Source organism: Lepidochelys olivacea (assembly GCF_965140295.1).
Source record: "Lepidochelys olivacea isolate rLepOli2 genome assembly, chromosome: 2".
NCBI lineage: Eukaryota > Metazoa > Chordata > Testudines > Cheloniidae > Lepidochelys > Lepidochelys olivacea.
In genome coordinates, this window is record NC_140412.1 from 181,008,605 (window position 1) to 181,032,782 (window position 24,178).

The window sequence follows — 24,178 nt, forward strand, 5'->3', positions numbered from 1 at the left end:
AGGCCCCGCCCCTGCTCAGCCTCCCCTCCTGCCACTCACTGTGTCCCTCCTCTCCTCCACCCCCATCCCCTGCAGGGGTGGGGGTGTGAGGAGGGATACAGTGAGTGGCAGGTGGGGGGAGGGGTCTCGGGGCAGGGGCTGAGGAGAGGAGGGACATGGGCGGTGGGGATCTCGCGAAGGAGGGGGGTGGAGTAGAGGAGAGGAGGAACTCACCACGCAGAGGAGGATGGTGGGGACCTTGGGAAAGGGGCGGAGCAGGGATGGTAAGAGGCGGAGTGCAGACGGGGCTATCATAGCCCAGGCATCTGGAAACCGCCTCCCCAGCCTATTATACCTGCAGCCCATGGCAGAGAGTATGTCTGACAATAATTTTTTCATCATTGTATTCAGTGTGGAGCCATGCTAGTCCTAGGATATTAGGGACACAAGGTGAGTGAGGTAATATCTTCTATTGGACCAACTTCTGCTGGTTGGAGAGACAAGCTTTCGAGCTCACACAGAGCTCTTCACAGCCAGGGTAATTGCAAACAAGAATTGCAGTATAAAGACATGGGGCCATATTCTCAGCAGGTGTAAATCTGCATAATTATTGACTTCAGGTAAGCTGCACCAATTTACACCAGCTGAGGAACTGGCACAGGGGACTAAGCGTCACACAAACACTTTGCTCCAAGCAAGTAACTTTTTGCAAAGGGAAAAAGAGCAAATCGAACTCCTCAGGTGGTTTCTTCCACTAATTGGTTGTGATCATTCCATGTTTTTATTCAGGGGTATTGTAAATTATGTTAGGACAGAAGTTATTTGTAGGTTTTAACGTTCTTCACGACAGACTTTCAACTTGACAGGACAAAGCAACTCCTTAGTTGTCATTCTTATTTCCAGACTCTTAAAAGTCTCTCCATTTCATGGAAGAGTGTGACTAATCTGAACGAAGTACTCCCTCATCCCTGAAAACAAAACTTGGTTTCCCACATTGGATTTTAAAACTGCATTTGTTATTTATAAGTGTTTTTCATTCCAGGAGTGCTGTGGGGATTGAGAGGGGTACTGGGTACTTTCCTGGTTGATCTCTATGATGTATCGTGACACAATACAGAGGCACATACAGCATTATTTGTTTCCAGCACCTCTTATTTCATCACGAACAAAACTATAAATGTTTCTTCTGAAGGTAAGGGGAAGCCCTTATCAACATGACATGGGTTCTGTGTGTCATCAGTTTGATTTTTCTGATCAAATGTGAGGTTTTAGTATTCTCAGTGATCTTAATTTCTTTGCTCTTAGGATTTCTCTTTGCTGCCTGCAATTTTGAACTAGAACTTTCAGTTTTCAATTCCATTGCAAATATGATTGATTCAGCTAGTTCTAAACATTTGCTGATCTCTGTAAAGTGAGTTCTCCTTACCAAGCAAGCTTAATCTTATGGACTCATCTGGTTCCTTTGATTTCTTTCAGTTCTGTTTTGGACCTGGGAAAGCAGGGAGTCTGCAGGGATTTCATCCTTTGATCTCCTAGTAACACAGATATGACAGATGTCAGTGCTAATTGTTTTAAGTCTATCAGCAGTCTAGATACTGTTGATCACAAGGTTATGTTGACTGGATTTTGACCTTTGCTGGTCCTGTCACCTTCATTTTGGTGGGGTAGATGGGCTTACTCTTGTGATGGTTTCTTTCTGAGCTATCAGAGAGGGAGATTTTGAACAATCACTCAGCTGTCTTAAATCCTTCGGGGGCAGGGTTCTAGTTTGCCACCACCCATCCTCAAGGTGCATGTTAAACTGTTTGGGAAAGCTAGTGAGGTGATTTGGGATATGGTGTCATGATACAGACAACACACAGCTCAGTGTCTCGCGTATGACAAAATGAGGGTGCACAGCATCTTTGTTTTCCATTGCCTGGATGAAATTGAATCCTAACCCAGACAAAATGAAGGTGATGTTTACACCTGCAGAAGGGCTACATGCTGGAGGGGACATATACTGTCCCTTCATTTTCTCTGTAACTCCTCTAATCAGAAATACCATTGGTTCAAATAAATGTCTGTCTGAAATGTTTGGGGAGGAGTGTGAGTTTACCATTTTGCGGCATGCTAGTTATTTTAGACCCATGCTAGTACAGTTAAACATTTTTTAGCCAACGCAAACTAGTAGTTGGACATCCATTGTACCCCAGGTTTTTCTGAGTAATTTTGGTACAGATCGTGGTGCAAATATTATGTATACTGTTGGAAAGAAGGCTCAGTTTATCCCATGGAGTGTCTTCTGTTTAACCATTTCCAAAATAGGTGTGTAGGTAACTTTGGTGCTAATAGAAATGAGTGACCACTAGCACTGTCTTAAGCCAACCATAGTGCAAGCTGGCACAAGCTTCTGCACGCAGATCTGTGTACTAATCTCCTAGCTATTCTGGTTCTAAGCCTCTTTTGGGCAGGGACTTATAGTGATAGCCAGGAGTGCAGTGCTTTTTTGATGAGAAATGGAGACTAGAATCAATTGACTTTCATACTTTTTTGGTGTTTTTTGGGGGGTCCACCCAGACTAATAAAGGGTTCTGTCACTGCCTGCCCTGTTACCCTGTGGGCCATTGTGCGGTGGAGCTTTTGTTCAGATCTCTGACACCACTTAGCCTGTCCACAAGCTCAAGGACTCACCCTGTCTCTCGCCAGCCGAGTTACTCTTTGCAGGGTGACACCAACTGCCTTTCAGTCCTGAGTCTCCCTAGACATGTCCTCCCCAAGTTGTTAATTATCAGACACCCAGGCCATTCTCCTCTAGATCATTAATCTCCGAAGGCATGAAACCAGCCCCCCAGGCACCAGCTTACATGTTTTACATGGCTTGCACACAAAGACCTTCTTGGGGTGAAAATAAACAAAAAACTTATTTAATAGAAAAAACACAGATTCATAGATGAAACTGTCAGGGAAAGCAAATGTATACAAGTTATACAGAAAATAATTATGGTTAGTTACCTACTGCCTTAAAATAGTTTCCCATCATACCTCGTAGCTATGGGAGGGATCCAGCATTCATGGACAGCCTTTTGCCCCAACACTGGGCTCTGAGTTCTGAATAAAAAAATCATCAGTTACAAGCCTGCTTTTGGGCCACCCTCTGTTGTTTACCCTTAGTCCATGGTGACTCATGGTTATTCAGAATGGGGAAATTCTCTCTTGACTTGACAGCCCAGATGTTCTTTTCCATTTCAGTTGTCTCAATGTCTTCCCAGTTGTCTGTAATGGTCCATCATTGTCTTTTCCTGAGCTGGACAATGGATAGTTACTTGAACCTGATTTTGTGTAAACACCTGGCTTGGGAGGTGCCCCCTACCCCTGCCACCTGCTTGACTGCTCACTGCCCTGCTGAGAACAGTTTTCTACATGCTGGAATATATAAATTCATAACCACGGGCTATATACATCTCTCATAATGACCGTCAAATTCAGAATATTACAAGCTTTCAAAAAGGATCATACTTGATATATTTTTATAGTACAATGACATAATAGCAATAAGTTGGTTTAACTGCTTGTTTGGGGTGGTGTTCTGTTCTCCCCTGGTGGTGTCTGAACCCTGATTGTTTCAAATTCTTAGATGCAAAGTGTGACAATGGGCCAGATTCATTGCTGATTTAAAACAGTGCATCTCCACTTTCACCAATGGAATGGTATCTTCTTACATCAGCTGTGAACTTATCCCCAGGTCTGCAGCGCTGGAAACTAGTTCCTTGAGCAATCTTATCCTTTTTGCTTTGTACCACACAGGAAAAAACCTCAGCAAATTATTTCTTGTCTTGGACTTAACAAAAGCAGCTGATTTGTCTATAATATTTTCTGCTCCGTGTTTTGCGGCTGAAGTGTTGTTATATTATGCTGTACGTTTCTAAGAAAAGGTTCAGTAGCTTCTGTTCTAATAGTCCTTGAGTCTTCTAAGCAGTATTGTTCCAATGGAAAGAAAATTACTCAATTGGCAGCAATGTTACGTCTTCATGATTGCATTGCTCTTGTAGCCCTGTCACAATGACCTTTCCTTGTCTTAAATTACATTGTTTTCCTATCCTCTGGTAGAAATGTACCAAAAGATTTACTTCAGAATTACTGCTTGTAGACTGTGGGGAGCAGCAGTGTAGTTATCGTGACAAATGGCAATATTTCTGTAGTATTAGGCACACTTCTTCTTACATTCTGTGTCTATTGAGAGAATTTTCAATATTGTGAGTAAAAATGGTCATGGCAGTAGTTATTTTTGATATATCTCATCTTCAAGGAGAAGCAAAAGCTACAATACTCCCCCTTCTCTTGAGAGAACTAATGAGACTTAGTTGCTCTTCATGTTGTCTTTTATTATTGTAAAATATTATTTAGAAAACCATGCGGAGTGTATGTTGTATATGTTGCCCACACTACAACTCTCACCTGTGGATCTTGCAGCACTTGACAAACATCAATTAAGCCTCACAACACCCTTGTGCAGTTAAAATATTATCTCCATTTTATTAATTGGGAAACTAGGAGAAGACAGTAAGGAGTTGGCTACATTTGGAGTAATGTGCTATATGGAGTATGATTTCTAAAGCACACTAACGTGTTGCACATTAATTGATCCGTGTAGACCATGCTAATGCACAGTAAAGGTTCCCTAGTGCACGTTAACATAGTGCCATTTTAAACAACACTACATTAAAGTAGTTTACACAGACCAATTAATGAGCAGCACATTAGTACCCTTTAGAAGTCACAACCCTCTAAAGCACATTACCTCACCATGAAGACAATCCCTGAAAGAGGTTAAATGTCATACCCAAGATGAGGCAGTATCGTGGTAGGTACAGTTGGACTAGATTCTCTAGGTCCTAGTCATTTTCTAACCACTGTACAAATCTGTAACATGGGGATAATGATACTTATCTCCTCTATAAACATTTTGAGATCTATGGATGAAAAACACATTATAAGAGTTAAGTATTAATTGAGTTGTTGAGACTTTCCTTAAACAAATTATCTAGCTCTTCAATCATTTCAATATCTTGGAGGAAAGTTCAATGTATTTTTCTGATAAACCTAATGAGTTCTTTGGAATGAGCAGAGAATGATTTGTTATAAAAGATATCTCTCTCTCCCTGTTTAAGTGAGATAACATTAATGTCAAGTGATCCTATTTATGTGGTTGAGTGAATCATTTATTTGATTAATTTAGCCTCTCTCCCTCTGCTCTTGGAATATCTGCAGTCATATAGCAGTTTTATCAAATTTATTCATTACCCAGATTTACTCAATAAAATCTTCAGATTTTATTTTGTGGACTGATTGTGCATATTGCCATCCAAGTTGAGTTTTTACATGTGATTAATCACGTTGTTTTATTTTCCATTCCTTATACAGTGACTTTATAATCCTTAACATCAAGAGAAGAGCTTGAAGAAGTTCTCTGGCTTTGAATCTTTCAGGGGGCTAGCTGTGCAGGGAGAGGTTGCAGTTAAATTGGAGTATGACGTTTTTCAACCTTTTCCTTTTTGGCTCTCACATATTTTGTCTAAAGTACTGTGACATTACCGAGGGTACAGTCTGGACTGATGAACAGCTGTGTTCCCTCAGTTCTTCAGCCTGGTGTGCCTTTTACGCTACTTTGCTATGAGAGCTACCACTCCTGGTCTGCTCTCACACAGCCTTCCAGTTATATTGTGTGAATGCTATAACCAACCACTCGTAAATTACATTGTCGAACAACACCAACAAATTCCCAGTCCCAGACTTTCCCCCAGAAATGTGCATTTTGTACTGCCCAGCTCTCTCCTTTACAAGCTCAAATAAAGTCTGTCATTGTATTAATACAAACTGATATGCACAAATCCTGTTGTCCCAAATGGAGCTTCACAAACACTTCAATCCAAACAAACTGTCTAGATAAAAACCATAAAACAAGTTTGTTAACTACAAAATGTAGATTAAGTGATGAGGCACAAAAGTCAGAATTGGTTACAAGAAAATAAAAGTAAAACACAACTAATGCCAAGTTAACAAGCTAGAGTGAATTCAAAGCTAAGTGTCTCTCACCACATGTTTCAGCAGGCTTACTGGCTGAATCTCTTTCAGTTAGGATCCCTCCTCCAGTCCAATGCTGCTTCCTTTGTTCTTTAAGTGTTGTCGATGCACTGGTTTATGGCTGCTCCCCCAGACTTGGAACATGTCTTAGTAATACCATACAGAGGAATCTTATAACTTTACATGTAATATTGCCACACATATTTTACCAGAACAACAATAATTAGAAAATTACGAATTTTCAAATGATACCTCACAAGGCATACTTTGAACAAAATGTATCATGGTCCTGTAAAAGAGGTGAACATAGGGGTACAGACTGTCACAAATTCCTAGTAAAATTAGACATGAACAATTTATTGCTTTTATGCAGAATTTATATTTAATTTTCACCCTCCCTACGTTTACAATAGCAATGGGGTGTGAATGTGGTCCTAGCTGTTACGAGTGAAGTCAACTCCTTCTCTAGCTTGCTTAATTGTCTCTGTACAAGGACTTTGTAAGGGGTTTTGAGATATCTATTCCCAGGCTGTGTGCTGAATGTGTAAATTTAAGATTAGTTTATGGCAAATGTTTGTGGTGAAGTAAATCTACCACTGAAATTTTCACAGAAATCAAGCACAGAAGGTGTAGGAATACAACTGAAGTGAAATAGTGTTTAATTTTTAACAAATATTCATGGACCTTCCCCCCCACCCTGCAACTTTCACTCTACTCTACTACTTATTACACTAAAGGAATACTCTATGCTTCATGGTTATTCATTGTCTTTGGTCTTGTTGATTTTTATAGCTCCACTAGAAGATGGACTCTCTTACTTATTTAGACTATAGTACGTACAATATGGTCAAGATTTTCATAAGTAAGTAGCAGTTTTGGGCTTTCCTACTTGAGCTGTCTCAAAGTGTGGTTGCTAAGATCTTTCAGATAATTTGGCCCCTTTTGAAAGTGCTAACAACTGCCTTCTGGAAAACAGGCCCCTTAAAGATGTCCCAAATTGGGCACCCAAAATCATGAGCTGATTTTGAAAGTAATGGCCTATATGTTTCTCATTTTTAAAGCTCATTTTTCATGTAGTAGTAGTAGTAATATTAATATCTAGCTTTTATATAGAATTTTTCATTTGTAGATCTCAAAAGTACTTTACAGAGGAGGTAACTATCATTATCCCCATTTTACAATGGAGAAGCTGAGGCATGGGAGTGTGGAGGGTGAGTGACTTGTCCACAGTCCATCAACAGGCCAGCAGCAGCACCAGGAATAGAACCTAAGTCTTCTGAGTGTGAATCCAGTGCCCTAGCATTAGGCTCTGCTGCTCTGTCAGTGCCTGCTTCTTTCTTTGTTTTTCTTTCTATTACTTTTCCAGTATTGCTAAAAACAATAATAACTAAAAACTTCTGGTGGTTTGTTTTTTCAAGGGGGAGGACTACTGGGAATTTTTTGAAGAGAGGGGAAGAGGTTCGGTCAGACTTTTTTCCCCAAAACCTGTATGTTGAATTGGTAACCATATAACTTACATATATCAGTGCAATAGCATATCACCTTCTGCTCAACTAGCAGCCTTAGATTCATGCTTGTGAGTTGTGAAAAGCTGACACTCCAGCCAGTTGGACTGGCTCATTCATCCTTTGCAGGAACTGTCTTGAATGGAGAACTTCTTGTAATCTGTACCCACTTTGAAATTTAAATCTGTATTGGTCTCCATGTCAGTCACTCATCAGAACATACTGTACACACTGTCGTTCCAAGAGCAGGCTGATGTGAACATGCAGAGATCAACCTATTCTTAGTGCCATGAGGAAGAACCCTGCCATGATTTTGTTTCTTTCTCTGATGAGAAAAGGGGTTCCAGAAATAGGGAGGCGAGGGACAAGTTTTTTTTGTTTGTTTGTTTGTTTTTTTCATTTTTCCTGTTCTTTTCTTCCCAGAGAGGGGAAACAAAAGGTAACATAACAAATCTATTTAAAATATGAGTAATCTGGGGAGCCTAAAAGTCTCTTAGAATAGCCAACATGTACTTGGGTAAATCTCTGAAAAAAGCATGCATTAAAATATTGCCTTCCAGAAATTAGCTATGTTTTGTCAGGTGCCATTTCTGATCAGTAAATTAGCTTCACTTCCTTTCCTGAAGTCATGCTCAGAGAGGAACTAAAAGTTTGAAGGATTACTTGAATCCCATTAGGTGGCGCACAAAGCTCCAGTTCAGAGAAGTAGGTATAAGAATTTTGCTAGGAAAGGAGAATTAGCAAATTCTCAGCCTGATTTATACAGACCAGATATTTCTTCTGATTTGTCTTTCAAAGGAGGTCTCAGAGAAACATTATTATAAGGCATAATATTAACATTCAACAAGGATAAGTAACTATGATGATTTAAGTCCCTGAGCTGTAGCCTTATATTTGTGTGTTTTTATTTAATAATAAATTTGGCTAGTTCCTGCAAATGGAAATGTGTTTGATAGTGCTGTGCCTAACGTCAGGAATATTACAAGTAGGCTCCATACAATGTTTCCCAAATTGGTCTGACAGTGAACCTCAGTTTTAACTTGCCACTTAGAGCTGTGCAAAATATTACATAGTAATATTGACCACTCTCTAAATTTGACCACTCCTCAGAGAGAAAAGATGGCCTTGTGGTGAAAACATTCAGCCGGGGATTCAAGATATGGGTAGAGTTTCTGCTTCTGCTGCAAACACCCTGTTCTGTGACTTTGACCAGCTCACATAATCTCTCTGTGCCTCAGTTCTCGATCTGTGCAGTGGGGATAATAATGTTGCCTTTCTCTCATCCGTTGTCGTCTTGTCCATTTAGGTTTAAAGCTCTTTGGAGTATGGATTCTCTTTTACTATGCACTTATACAGCATTTAGTAAAATGGGCTGTGATTTTGGTTGGAGCTTTTAGACACTACAATAATAATAATTGATTCAAGAATGTAAAATTATCCAGTTTCATGGAAGAGTCGTTTTCCAGACAAACAAAAGTGTTACTGAAGTTCAGCACGGAATTTTTTCTACCATCTGGATGTCTATGGAAATTTTGAGGTACCTCTTTATGATGCAGTTCTGAATTTTTAGTCTGGTTAGTTGGGATTAGCATGGTTTAAGACATATTGGCTCTGGTCTTCTGATTGAGTTGAGTTGCCCCATTTGGATTGAGAGGAATTATTTTTACTCTTTCTCTGAGTTGAACAGATGCAGGAAAGTTGCAGTCTGTTGACTAGTTAGAAAAGCATTGGCCTCCCCCAATTTTTATTTTTATTTTTTTTTAAACAATCAAAATAAGAATACAGCTTGGTACTTATTATGAGGAGCATGCCTGGAATTGATGATCAAGTTTCTGAGGATCCATAAATTTCACATTAATTTTGATTTATTGATGTATTTATTTTTAAACAAGAAGGAACTGTGATTAGGATTAATCTGAGAAGGATTAGAGAGGCCAGCATACCTCATAGTTACTGCCTTGTTTCATGGTCTGATTTACACAGCCACGGCACTGACTGCATTCTTCTGCCTGACATTATTTTATTTCTCCTCATCGTTATAATATTTTATGATTTAAGGACAAGCACGCTCTGAGAAACCTGTTCTTTTGTGCCACTGCCATTATTACAGGCTGAAGACCTGATAATTGGAAATTCTGGGCACTCATGACTCCAATTGAAATGGAGGGAAGCTGAAGGTGCTCTGAAAACCAGGCCGCTGGCATTTTATTTTTTTAAGGGAAGGAGGCCTTACTCATAAACTGAGCTGCTGCCTTGACCAATTTGCCCTTGACTGCACAGCCTTGGAAGTGAATGGATTTCATTTGATTAGAATGTGACCTGAACTCCTAAATTAACTCCGTCCCTAGCTCTATAGCCAAGAAATTGATTATATTTTGATCTGACATTACAATTAAACCTCATGTGTGCGATTAAGCTTCAGAGTTTTGCCTCCATAATTGGAATGTTGTACCTCAGGAAAGATCAGAGACCCTTTTTCTTTGAGGCACTAAGTAATTCCATGCACAATGTGCTCCTATAGCAGCAGCAACTGCTATGGCAAAGGTAATTATACATACCAAACAGAAAGACAGGTTTCAAAAAGAGGCATCACTCCCATGGGGCTGTAGCAGGCAAGGAGCCAGGCTCAGGAAAAGAGGCATGTGTTCCTCATCACTGGGGATCTCTCAGTCAGGTAGTTCTGTCTGGATACCCCCAAAGAGTTTTCATGTCTAATCTGGCAAATTTAATCTGGAGGAAGAGGTTACTAAGGATAGTGAGGCATGTGTGAGAGCGCAGGTTGGGAAGCAGTTTGCCCAAAGGGTACGTGATGTTACTGTTCTAGTAATATGTCACATAGGCTGCTTTTGACTACTCCTTTGTTCCTGACGGTAGGTGAGGTTGCTGCTGTAAAAGTCTGTGAGTTGCTAATGAGGAAGATTAGGAGGCTGTTGATGTGGAGGAAAGCTAAGGTTAATTAGCTGATGTGGAGGAGAGCTAAGGTTAATTGAGATGAAGGATGGATGTATCAAGGATGGGCTCAGACTACCCGATAGTCTTTGTGATGCTGGCAAGCAGCCTGGTGACAGAAACTGCATCAATTGCAGCAGCATAGGTGGTAAAATGTCCTTTGGGGCAATTGGTCACCAGTGGCCAGATTTTCAAAAGTGCTCAACTCCCAGCAGCTGCCATTGCCCTAAGATTCTGAAAATCTGGCCATAACTCAGTAAGTCCTACAGGAGAGGACAACCTCTTTGGGCAGAATATCTTCTTCCTTTTTGTGTCTCACAGGCCTTCTCTTCTCTCTTTTTTTCTTTTGTTTTTAAATGTATGCTTGACTTTAGGGTTGAAGAGAATTGCACAGAGAGAGTTTGTATTCAGTCTCTCCTTTAGAAAAAACTTTGTCGATATGTGGAACAGGACTCTGTTTAGCTGTTTGTTAACATTTATTTTAGCTGTATATATTTAAACATCTCTACACTTTCACATAGAAAATCACTTTCTCTGATACCTCTGTGGCATACCGCCACAGAAAACGGGAACTCATCAGCTACTGCTAGCAGAGCTTGTTCTTTGATCAGACGATGGTTTTGTATCCTCTTACTGCTTGGGTTCAGTGTCCGCTTCTCAGTCAACATGGCTTTGGTGTACATACTGCTAACAGAGGGGTAGGTTCTTCTTTTGATGACTAGGCTTGGAGTTTTGTCTATGCCTTTCTTCATCCTAGCCTGGACGGTAAAGCTCTGCACAAACAACTTGCCGTCACCTCTGAGAGACCATCCAGGCAAGCATCTAGTTGCCCTTTCCTGCAAAGAGGTTCTATACTGTGTCTCATTCACTTTTACATTGCAGACCAGGGCTGGCTTTCCAAAGTGGTGTGTTTACACCTCTATCCTCGTTAGAAATACAGTTCCTAGGAATTACCGTATTTTCCAGATGCGGGTGTTTTTTTTCCAGTTTGGGTCCTGCCTGTTAATATTTTATTTTCCCCTTCTCTTACGTCTTTAGCCAGTGAGACCTGCAATGATTTCCACCCCATGTTCTTCACGCACGACAGATCATTTGAGGAGTTTTTCTGCATCTGCATCCAGCTGTTGAATAAGACGTGGAAGGAAATGAGGGCAACCTCTGAAGACTTCAACAAGGCAAGAGAGGGGAAATTAGTTGACAGTAGTTCTAAGACATGGATGTGTGCTCTTAACTGAGGCCCAAGGGATTTATACATTCCTCTCCCACTTACTTCTCTCCTGGGTTTCTTCTATGTAAATTCCTTGCATGTCAACACTGAAAAACCAAAGAGCAGTGGATGGGAGGGTCTGTGGAGGCTTTCTGACCTATTAAAGTTATGTTACACTGCAGACTCTGAAGATAAATGCAAAAAACCTGGCTTGAGGGGAAACTTTGCCTTTTTATATTGTTAATACCATTCTGAAATGCTGCAGCCTTCAAGGTTGTAAATAATGCAGGGAGAGTACAACAGTGATAATTTTGTGCATCCTTTAATTTCATTTGGATGACCTGAGTGCTGAAGTGGTAAAATATTCAAGAGTGGACATGATCCTGCTGCAACTTTAATGTTATGCATGTCAGCTGCTGGAGTTTGAAGTAACAAAGCTTGCAGTGCTAAGACTTATTAGAAGAGATTTGAACACTGATGTCTGGAATTCTATATTCCAGCCAGACTTGCCAGCAAGTACCCTCATCCTTGCTGGCCCGTTTGACAGGTTCTTGATACCCTTGCCCAAGACTGGGAATAGAGAAGTTGATGCAGCTCCAACAGCTCCAGTGTTCAATACACAGAGTCTTATTGGCATTAGACTTGGATGCTTCATGCCTAATGCCAAACTGAAATGTAGCTGAAAGAGGGTTGGCTGCTTAAGTGAGGAAAAACAGTATTCCCTAGATGAAGTAGTGGTGGATCTTCAAGACACAGTGTGGACTGGCCATCTTTTAGATACAGGTAGCTGCCAATGAGGACATACACTCTAGCAAAAGGAGGAAGGGATGCCCATAAAAAAGCACACTAGTGTTGTGTGTAGTTTACTGGCCAAGAGGTACAGTTATTTACTACCCAAAAATGCATTGGCAAGACAATTCGCTGGATAGTTTGAAAATTTAACTCACATGTATAAATATGCCAACACCTTTAAAGAGGTCATCAAAATAAGTGACTGTATTTAACAAGTGCATGAATGGATGTTGATCACTGAAGCTATATTATCATCCCAGCCCAATAAGGATTTGGTATATAATTGCCTTCACACCAAACTGAGAATATGCAACTAGTTATCCTAGTGGATTAGTGTAATAGGGCAGTCCCATTTCTGACGACAGTCTCCAAAAAGATTCAGTGGAGGATGAAACTTAATAGATTTATTTTTCGGTATTATACATTGCTCTAGGGTTCTTTGGAAGACCAAGCGCAGTTGCCTTTCTGTTCTAATGTACTATTTAAACTTTTAAAAGGATAGGATCTTTTAGCCCTTTTTTTTACAGATGAGTGCCTCTTTGGAGACAGCACAAAGGATGCAGTTTGTTGTCATACATGACAAATTGCTTCTCCTCACTTTCTATCTTCATAAGTCTTAAGATCAGTTTTTAGTTAGAATAACTTTTATCGTCCTGGTAATGTCAGAAAGTACCACTTTCATACTGTTTGTTAATCACTTGAGATGTGGAATTCTTTTTCCCCGAAGCTCAGTTGGAAACTCAGTATACTGGAGTAAGGCTCTTGGAACCTAACATTTCTGCTTGAGAGCTACTCTGTGATCTTTAATCATAATGAAGAAGGGATAGCTCTATTAATTTAAATTTTGATTAATCAAAGTAAATTGGACATTCTATAGGTATTAAGAGGTTTTACAACCTAGCTTGTGGGCACATTTGGAGACTTATTCTCCACCTCTCACACCATAGAAGGGTTAGATTGCTAAAAGTCGAATAGTTGGGAACTCCCCACTACTTTCCCATTGGTTCCTTAGTCTATTCTTAAGGTCTCAGTAAACCATAGATAAAGACTTTTCAGTGGTGAAATCCAGCCACTGCACTCAATGCTGGGGAGATTCCACCACTGTTCATTAATTTTAAAGCTTTTTAACAGCAGCATACTGTTTGAAGAATTCTGTTGTGTGTTTTCAAAGACCTATGTAAGATCTCATGCTTTTTCTTTTAAACGCTCCCTCATTAAACTTCTTGTCAGCCCTGGCTATTACACTTGCATGCATTAGAAAGAAACTCTAATGTTCCTCATATCTTAAAGAAGAGGGATGTTGCTGTTATAACTGTAACCTTTTTTCAGAGTCTTAATATAAAGGTAGAAGTCTGTATAGAATAATTCAGTCAGGCAGCTAAACTTATATTGTACCTTTATGACATACTTTAGGGCTTACATTATTCATATCTGGTGGGTATTGTAGAAAAATTAAGATGTAGTTAGACATGCAAATGGAAACAACTTCACTTTATTTGAAACATGTCTGGTTTTGGAGTGCACAGGTGATCAAAGAGCCTTTAGCATGCTATGTCATCAGTTGTTGTTTGTAAAAGTACGATATGGTTTGTGCCTTTGTAAATATAATAATCTTTCCTAGCTGTACGTAATCATACATGTTGTATATTGGTACAGGGAAAGGTTGTGTCTCAGTTTTACTGACGGGTCTGAGATTAATGTGGGTGAACTAGGGGGCACTGAGTTAGTCCAGGGGATTGGTAATGGAATACAGAACCTTTCAAAAGCAGGGTGCAGGTTTACATCTAGCTTAATAGGGACTAAATGAGAGATGGCTGTTTGGTGTCCTATGTAAAAGATGTTTGGTGATCACATAAACCTACCACACCACAACAGCTTGTGTTTATTGGCCCTTTGTTGCCCATTTCATCAGAGACTGCGTCTTCGCTGCAAAAACTAGTAACTGGAGTCCGGGGCAAGCAACCAAAGAAGGGGGTGTCAAACCAGTTGAGAGCTAATCCCCAGATAAGCCACAAGGAGGCACCCCAGCAGTGAGTAGTAAACAGGGTCACACCATCCTGGTTTTTGTAAACCCCCTGCATTCACTGGTCATCTGAAGGAGCAGTTGGCCATGTGAGCGGGTGAATATGACAGCAGAATAGGTGAGTGCATATGCACCTCATGGATCACCCCCATGTCTGTCATATGATAATGTCACCATTGCAGCCTCCATGAAGTCTCTCTGTGAGCAGCCCCTCGAGGCCAGTCCTCCTCCACACACAGAGTCACATCCATGTTGAGTATGAGATTCTAGGGACTTCTGAGAGCGGCGAGCCTAAATGTAAGTCGGTGGCTCCTGACTCAACTGTGACTAGCATGTCAAAATCTCCTGTTCAAATCTCTGTCATCCCCAATAAAACCATAGAATGTGAACTTTTCTCCTTCAGGACAAGAATCCTGGTTTTCACCCTGAAAATCTGGTGAGGCTATAAATCAACTATTTTTATTCTTAAATATAAACACTTTCTCAAAGTATTAAACTACTGTAACCATTTGCAGTGACTCAAACTCAGACTGTTCAGCATTTCAAAGGGATCTGTCTGGTTGTCTTGCATGAACATTCATCCATCAGACTGCTCTACTTAAGGCTTCTTGGCAGCTTCTTGTTCAATTGGAATTGTAAATCCTGAGTCTTCCTGGACTTACTGTTGACCTCAAATGGTTCTCAATCAATAAATATACAAAAGTCTCTGTCTTGCAGAAACCACAGCACCCAGGTAGTTCAAGAAAATTCATAGTACAGCTCTAAGGAGTAAATCTATTGTAGTGTATTCACATTTAAGATTTTCTAGTGGTAATGAAGGTGTAGACTGTATCATTTCAAGAAGGCTGACAGAATGACCTTCCCAAGATAAAGCCATGGACCACCAAAATCCAAAGCTTTTAAAGTCCTTACAGCTCCTGCTTTGATTGAAGCAACTGCTGCAGGAGGAAATCTAATAAATTACTAAACCTATAGCTTTTTTAAAAAAACTAGAGAGTTAAGATGTCTTATTGTCAAGATTTTCCCTCATTGCGGAAATATAATTCATACATTTTACCATGTAGTCATTTGAGGTCATCCTTCTCAGATACTGAAGATATATTTTTATTGCCAATTAATGCTATATGCTATAAACTTTGCAAAGTTCAATTAAAACTGTAATTTCAAATTACTATACAAGACAGATACATCTTCCTAGCTATTTCTTGTAGGCGAACCACAATAAGGCCCTAGACCTGTGTATCCATGAGGAGTCCCAGTGACTTTATTGGAATGTCTCACTGGCAACGGCAGTCCATGGTACTAGATCCCAGTGCAGGAATGGGGCATAAATTGATAATTTATGAGATTATATTAAGAACATACATAAATTATATGAGACATATTGTAGGCATACATTTAACAAACAGTGCTCTGTGTTGGTCAGTAGTAAATTTAATAGGTAACATTCACACTGGCAGCAGATAAAAGCAATACATATCTTTTGTGAATCCTGTAATTAAATACCAAAGCAAGTGCTGAGGCATTTGATGACCACAAAAGACATTTATTGGTGATACACTCCAACACTCTGAACATTTTTCCTTGTTCTATGACAAGATAACAGAAAAGACAATGAGCATAATATAAAAAATGAAAAATATTGTTTTTCTGCTTGGTGAGGATTTGAAAGGACTATGCTGTTCTTTCTCAGATTCTCTAGTGACTTCATGTTGTAGGCATAGTTAGAATGTATAATTACTCAAGGGCAGGTTTAGAATATGACTAATTGTTCAAGAGCAGGATTTAAAACTGAATAATTATGTAAGCAATGTACTGAGGGAGGCAAGTGGTTTTTGGTCCAGCATTACTTGTGATGAATAGAGAACACTTGGGAAAAGAGTATTTTCAAATACCGTTTGAAAGTAGGGACTATGGGGGCTGTCCAGGGAGAGTGAAGTCGTCAGCCTGGAGCCACTGCAGCAAGCACTCAGTCACCTGCCTTGAGGCATCCTCTGGCAAGAAGGTGGTACAGTGTGTGGTTGGAATGATGACAAACTGTGTGGAGCTCACAGACTTTGTCTGAAATCTGGGCTTTAATTTGGACTTTTTGGTGAATTCCAGTTTCATGAGTATAACAACAAGAACTGACCATGCCTTCTAAATGCCACTTAACATTAAGTCCAAATTCACATTCACTCTGTTCCCACGGGGCAGCACAAAACACTGAAAAAAGAGGAGAAAGTGTCCTGTATCACTCTCAAGTGATTCCCTCTACTGATAGAAATAATACTTAGCATGTTTTGTTCAGAGTTAGCTAAGTATTATCCCCATTTTATATATAGGGAACACAGGCACAAGGATATTAGTGACTTGCCCAAGAGAGACAAGATGCGTGAGGTAATATCTTTTATAGGAGCTCTTCTTTAGGTCTGAGTTGCCCAAGATCACACAGGAAGCCAATAGCATAATGAGGTATAGACCTAGGTCTCTAGAACATCTCCTTGCTCACCCGTTGCCCAATCCACTGCATCACACTGCCGCTAGATTTATGGAGCAGCCTCAACTGGTTGCAAAAGTCTTTCATCTATTTAGCAGGACCCTCAAAGGTCCTGAATCACAGAAACTGCTTATATCCTTTGCTGAGGGAAACCAGTCGCTTAATGGACAGCCAGAAAGAGGTACCGTGATGAGGGTTGGGGAGACAGGTAAAGGAGAAAGGGAACATTAAAGGACCTGCAGTGCCACCTGAAAGGGAAAAAATAGGTAATGGAAAAATAAAAGTGAAAAGTAAAATCCAGTGTGCAGACCATGCTTTTCTTTTTAATAGCGCTGTGCTAAGTAGCTCTTCACAGATGTTCACAAAAGTGTTAATTGTTTTCTTATGGGCACTTCAACATTTGTGAAGCAGTGAATGTAATTTCTTCTGGGTTGACTTTAGAAATAAAATGTTTGCATCTAACTAGGGAAAATGTTGGGATAGCTGAATGATTATACCCTTCTGTTAGCCTTATTAGAATTTCATTTGATAATTTTTTGTTTATATTGGTCGGAGATACTGCAAAATGAATAATTCTCCTGTAGAATAAATGTTGTATATCTCAGTCTCCAGTAGATTGGTGCAAATTAAATTAACCACCTGAGGCTATTAGCACTCTATTCATTTTTATTGGAAACAGATAATTGCTATGAATATATTGTTATTAATTGTGCAGTGCATGAAGTTAGCGAAACACTTGGCAATTATAACTCATTTTACAAGTCTACTGTATGGCATATATAGAAAGATGAGTTTTTTAATTGAAAACTACTATTCAAGAATAGTAGAAACCTGTTGGGTGCAGTGAGGTTATCAGGTCTATTCCATTAGCACCCATTTGTTTAAAAGGGCTTTGCTGTTTTAAACTATGCACTTTGGTATGTTATGTGGTAAATCTATTCATTTAAGAAATTTCTTCTTGCATCTGGTCAATATTCTATTAAATCTGCCCTTTTAGTGCACTGGAAATTTATCCATTTAGCAAATGTATTCTTCATCAGCTATTAATTTTAAAATGGCTTTGGTATATAACTTCATCTGTGTTTATCTATATCTTTCTGATCTACATTAGTATCCCACTATATTGCCAAACCAAGACAATTACTGCAAGAGGCACCAGGAGGTTAAGTAGAGAAGATGCAGTCTTGTATCTACAGATGGGTCAGAATGCAAAAATCAGATTAAAATTTCAACATTCTTACCTGAAAATTTGGGGTTGTTCAGATCAAAGGCACTTGTCCCGTAGATAACATTTTTCATCCTCTTCAACCTAACTCCTTTAGGCCCTTTTGAAAACCCCAGCCTCAACTAATATTGTAAAGAATGCATTCCTGTTTTTAAAAAAAGTTAATTTAGTTGGGTTTTATGAGATTGTAAGCATTTAAATTGAACTTAGAAGTAGGGCTGTTGATTAATCGCAGTTAACTCACACGATTAACTCAAAAAATTAATTGTGATTAAAAAAATTAATCGCAATTAATTGCAGTTTTAATCACACTGTTAAAAATAGAATATGAATTGAAATTTATTAAATATTTTGGATGTTTTTCTACATTTTCATATATATTGTATTCTGTGTTGTAATTGAAATCAAAGTTTATATTATTTTTTATTACAAATATTTGCACTGTAAAAATGATAAAAGAAATAGTATATTTCAATTCACCTCATACAAGTACTGTAGTGAAATCTTTGTTGTGAAAGTGCAACTTACAAATGTAGATTTTTTTTTGGTTACATAACTGCACTCAAAAATAAAATAATGTAAAACTTCACAGCTTACAAGTCCACTCAGTCCTACTTCTTCTTCAACCAATCGGTAAGACAAACAAGTTTGTTTGCATTTACAGGAGATAATGCTGCCCTCTTCTTATTTACGAAGTCACCAGAAAGCGAGAACAGGCATTTGCATGTCACTTTTGTAGCTGGCATTGCAAGGTATTTACATGCTAGGTAATGCTAAACATTCATATGCCCCTTCATGCTTCGGCCACCATTCCAAGGACATGCTTCCACACTGATGACGCTCTTTAAAAAAATAATGCATTAATTAAATTTGTGATTGAACTCCTTGGAGGAGAAATGTATGTCCCCTGCTCTGTTTTACCTGCATTCTGCCATATATTTCACGTTCTAGCAGTCTCCAGATGATGACCCAGCACATGTTGTCGTTCATTTTAAGAACACTTTTTCTGCAGATTTGACAAAACGCAAAGAAGGTACAAATGGGAGATTTCTAAAGATAGCTACAGCACTTGACACAAGGTTTAAGACTCTGAAGTGCCTTCCAAAATCTGAGAGGGATGAGGTGTGGAGCATGCTTTCAGAAGTCTTAAGAGCAACACTCTGATGCGAAAATTACAGAACCCGAACAACCAAAAAAGAAAATCAACCTTCTGCTGGTGGCATCTGACTCAGATAATGAAAATGAACATGCATCAGTCCGTACTGCTTTGGATTGTTAGTGAGCAGAACCCGTCATCAGCATGTCCCCTGGAATGGTGGTTGAAGCATGAAGGGACATATGAATCTTTAGCGCATCTGGCAAGTAAATATCTTGTGATGCCAGCTACAACAGTGCCATGAGAACACATGTTATCACTTTCAGGTGATATTGTAAACAAGAAGTGGGCAGGATTATCTCCTGCTAATGCAAACAAACTATTTGTCTGAGCGATTGGCTGAACAAGAAGTAGGACTGAGTAGACTTGCAGGTTCTAAAATTTTTACAATGTTTTATTTTTGAATGCAGGTTTTTTTGTAAGTTCAACTTTCATGATAAAGAGATCGCACTACAGTACATATTAGGTTAATTGAAAATACTATTTCTTTTGTTTTTTTTACAGTGCAAATACTTGTAATAAAAAAGTAAATATAAAGTGAGCATTGTACACTTTGTACTCTGTGTTGTAATTGAAGTTAATATATTTGAAAATGTAGAAAACATCCAAAATATTTAAATAAATGGTATTGTATTATTGTTTAACAGTATGATTAATCGCGATTAATTTTTTTAATCACTTGACAGCCCTCCTTTGAAGCAATAAGAAAAAAAACTGCTGGCTCTTTTCTGCCCTCTATAATATGCAAAGGCAAGCTCATAACTTTTTTTTTTTTTTTAAATCTAGCTTTTACACTGAAAATATCATGTTGTCACTTCCTTGTCTTTGCCAGGTGGCTCTGTAATCTTTGGAAGACCTTCCTAAAATAGGGGTGTCACATCAGGCTATAACTGGAGCTGTGCAGTAAGTGGGATGCTGATCAATGCAGTAATCCTGTAAAATTATCCATGGAGGCAGAAAGTTATGTGACCTCTATATTGAGTTCCATTGAATTCATGGGAGCTCTGTGCAGTTGTAAGGTATAGCCATGTGAATCATTTTATCAGGGTAAGGAGCTAAGAATAAAGCTCAGGCTACAGATTTGTGTGGCCCCTTATTTTATGTAATCCAAAGGCCTTGCCAAGGTCCTCCAGTGGTAAGAGAGGGCTTTGTATTTCTAATGTGATTGTAGCAGGGTGGGAGAGGATACACTGAAATAATCACGTAGGTCTTTATCAGGAAGGAATTGTTACGGGGAAAACATTTTAAGGGTGAAATCCTGCCCCATTGAAATCAATGGCAGTTTTGCTATTGACTTCAATGAGGCCAGTTTTTCACTTTTATTTTGCTTTCCAGTTCACCTTTCAATTACATGGCAAATAGGAAGTGCAGAGAGAGAACAAGGTAATACTTGGGTTATTACATATTGTTGTTGTTTTTTAAAAATCAAAAATTGTATTCCACCGTAAAGGTGATTTTGCATGAGGAGAAGACTGAGCTCTGGTCTACACTACAAACTTACGTTGGTATACCTTCGTCGCTCAGGGTGTGGAAGTGGATTACCTATGCTCTCCTGTCGGAGTAGATAGCATCTTCACTAAACACTACAGCAGCACAGCTGCACCAGTGTAGCGCTGAAGTGTAGACAGGCCCTCAGGCATAGACGGCTGGTGCCTCCCCATGCTGTGGGGGGAGGCACCAGCTAAAGGGGAGGACATGTGACGTTTCCACATGTCTCCCCCTCCCGCCCAGCCTGGGGCCCCCAGGCTGTTGCTGCCCCCTCCCCACCCTACGTTACCTGTGCGGGGGGAGGGAGGGGTGCTCTGTCCTCCGACTGTGCCGGCTCTCCCTCAGCATGTTTGGCTGCCCTCCCTGGCAGCCAGGCCTGGGCAGGGAGTGGGACGGACCCACTCCCATTCTCTGCTCCATGCAGCATAGCCAGCTACCTTGGAGAGAGTCTGGTGGGGAGGGTGGCAGTGGCTGTCCGCTTCCTGCCCGGTCTCAGCTTCTGGGGACAGGGGCTCATTGCAAGCGTGCCAGGGAGGAAGGAGGGCTCCAGGTCGCTCGGCCACTGGCCCCAGAAGTCGAGCCTGTGCAGGGGGCAGCCAGGCACTCTCCCAGGCAGCTGCTGCGCTGCAGTGGGCAGCGTCCCAGCGTGGCCAGAAGAGGCTCTGGTCCTGCCCCTTCTGCTCCAGCTCTGGCCACGCCCCTTCTTCCCACCCCGGCAGCGGCTGTGGTGGAACTTGACCCGGCATCCCCCCTCCTGCCCCCCCACCCCCCGGCTCCCGATGTATCACCTCTGCCCTCTGAGGTGGATGAATGCCCTCTAGGGAGGGAACAAAAGGGTGTGGGTCGACAAAACATTCATTACAATCAAAGCATCTAGGTAAATAAAATAAAATCTTTGCTCTTGATATGCAGTGTCTTAGGTTTATTTCATCCTGCTGCTTAGTTTCTTATTTTATTTTACAGTGGTGGTTTATTATTCATTTTCTAATAAGAATTACAGTGGTCTAGCCTTAGCTTCCCCCTTCTCTCTATCATGCAACACAGCTCAGACTAAACATAAGAGTTCTGTTGAATATTTGCAAACTTCTGATGGGTCTCCTTTTCTAAAATCCTGGATTCCCCTGACTGAATGGATTCCGCTCTTTCATTCCAGCCCTGGATTCCAGCCCTCTGTGGAGATGGAGGTGGTTAGGGACTATTTAGAAAAGCTGGACGTGCACAAGTCCATGGGGCCGGACGAGTTGCATCCGAGAGTGCTGAAGGAATTGGCGGCTGTGATTGCAGAGCCATTGGCCATTATCTTTGAAAACTCGTGGCGAACCGGGGAAGTCCCGGATGACTGGAAAAAGGCTAATGTAGTGCCAATCTTTAAAAAAGGGAAGGAGGAGGATCCAGGGAACTACAGGCCAGTCAGCCTCACCTCAGTCCCTGGAAAAATCATGGAGCAGGTCCTCAAAGAATCAATCCTGAAGCACTTGCATGAGAGGAAAGTGATCAGGAACAGCCAGCATGGATTCACCAAGGGAAGGTCATGCCTGACTAATCTAATCGCCTTTTATGATGAGATTACTGGTTCTGTGGATGAAGGGAAAGCAGTGGATGTATTGTTTCTTGACTTTAGCAAAGCTTTTGACACGGTCTCCCACAGTATTCTTGTCAGCAAGTTAAGGAAGTATGGGCTGGATGAATGCACTATAAGGTGGGTAGAAAGCTGGCTAGATTGTCGGGCTCAACGGGTAGTGATCAATGGCTCCATGTCTAGTTGGCAGCCGGTATCAAGTGGAGTGCCCCAAGGGTTGGTCCTGGGGCCGGTTTTGTTCAATACCTTCATAAATGATCTGGAGGATGGTGTGGATTGCACTCTCAGCAAATTTGCGGATGATACTAAACTGGGAGGAGTGGTAGATACGCTGGAGGGGAGGGATAGGATACAGAAGGACCTAGACAAATTGGAGGATTGGGCCAAAAGAAATCTGATGAGGTTCAATAAGGATAAGTGCAGGGTCCTGCACTTAGGACGGAAGAACCCAATGCACAGCTACAGACTAGGGACCGAATGGCTAGGCAGCAGTTCTGCGGAAAAGGACCTAGGGGTGACTGTGGAGGAGAAGCTGGATATGAGTCAGCAGTGTGCCCTTGTTGCCAAGAAGGCCAATGGCATTTTGGGATGTATAAGTAGGGGCATAGCAAGCAGATCGAGGGACGTGATCGTTCCCCTCTATTCGGCATTGGTGAGGCCTCATCTGGAGTACTGTGTCCAGTTTTGGGCCCCACACTTCAAAAAGGATGTGGATAAATTGGAGAGAGTCCAGTGAAGGGCAACAAAAATGATTAGGGGACTGGAACACATGAGTTATGAGGAGAGGCTGAGGGAGCTGGGATTGTTTAGCCTGCAGAAGAGAAGAATGAGGGGGGATTTGATAGCTGCTTTCAACTACCTGAAAGGGGGTTCCAAAGAGGATGGCTCTAGACTGTTCTCAATGGTAGCAGATGACAGAACGAGGAGTAATGGTCTCAAGTTGCAGTGGGGGAGGTTTAGATTGGATATTAGGAAAAACTTTTTCACTAAGAGGGTGGTGAAACACTGGAATGCGTTACCTAGGGAGGTGGTAGAATCTCCTTCCTTAGAGGTTTTTAAGGTCAGGCTTGACAAAGCCCTGGCTGGGATGATTTAACTGGGAATTGGTCCTGCTTCGAGCGGGGGGTTGGACTAGATGACCTTCTGGGGTCCCTTCCAACCCTGATATTCTATGATTCTATGATTCCCTAATTAAGACCATTTATTACTGTAGATCTCATACAGGTCTGCTTTAACACCCTGTAGGTGGCCATTTAAAAACCTGTTGGCTCTTCATGTTTTCAAAGCACTCTTCATTTTCATCACTGTGGGTGCAAATAGGGCCAAAAAACCACCCTTAGCTTTCAATAGGGTGATTGTACTGTGAACTACTAACTGTGCTTTTTTGTACTCTCTGTACAAATGTTTGGCACTGGAAGAAGTTCTGTTACTTTCATGCAGGCTGTCCCAGTCAGTCAGTGAAATGATATAACCTGTCACCCAAACAAAATATGTTGTGATATTGCCCCTGTCATTCTCTGTTTAAACTGCTGATAAAAATCAAACCCTGAGAACCCCTCTCATCTTTAAATTTGTATTTCTTCTTTCTAATGTATGTTTCCATAATTTGGTTAAATCAGAGGTGCATGGCATATGGCTTTTTGCTGCATGAATTGCTACTGATGTAAATGTCAGTGAGCGTATAATTCCAGATTTTCATTTTGTAAATGACAATGCATTGTTCAGCCTGAAAG

At 40.6% G+C, this 24,178-nt stretch overlaps 1 protein-coding gene across 3 annotated transcripts in view; it reads left to right on the forward strand.

Moving 5' to 3' along the window:
* Nucleotides 1-24,178, forward strand: part of ELMO1 (engulfment and cell motility 1) — a 417,156-nt gene that overhangs the window by 271,236 nt on the left and 121,742 nt on the right. For 2 of the 3 annotated variants that reach the window (XM_084621572.1, XM_084621573.1), the window contains exon 16: nucleotides 11,535-11,671. The exons of the other annotated variant lie outside the window; for it this stretch is intronic. In XM_084621572.1, coding sequence (XP_084477698.1) covers nucleotides 11,535-11,671 — 137 coding nt within the window. The remainder of the gene's footprint in view (nucleotides 1-11,534; nucleotides 11,672-24,178) is intronic. 3 annotated transcript variants of the gene reach the window in all.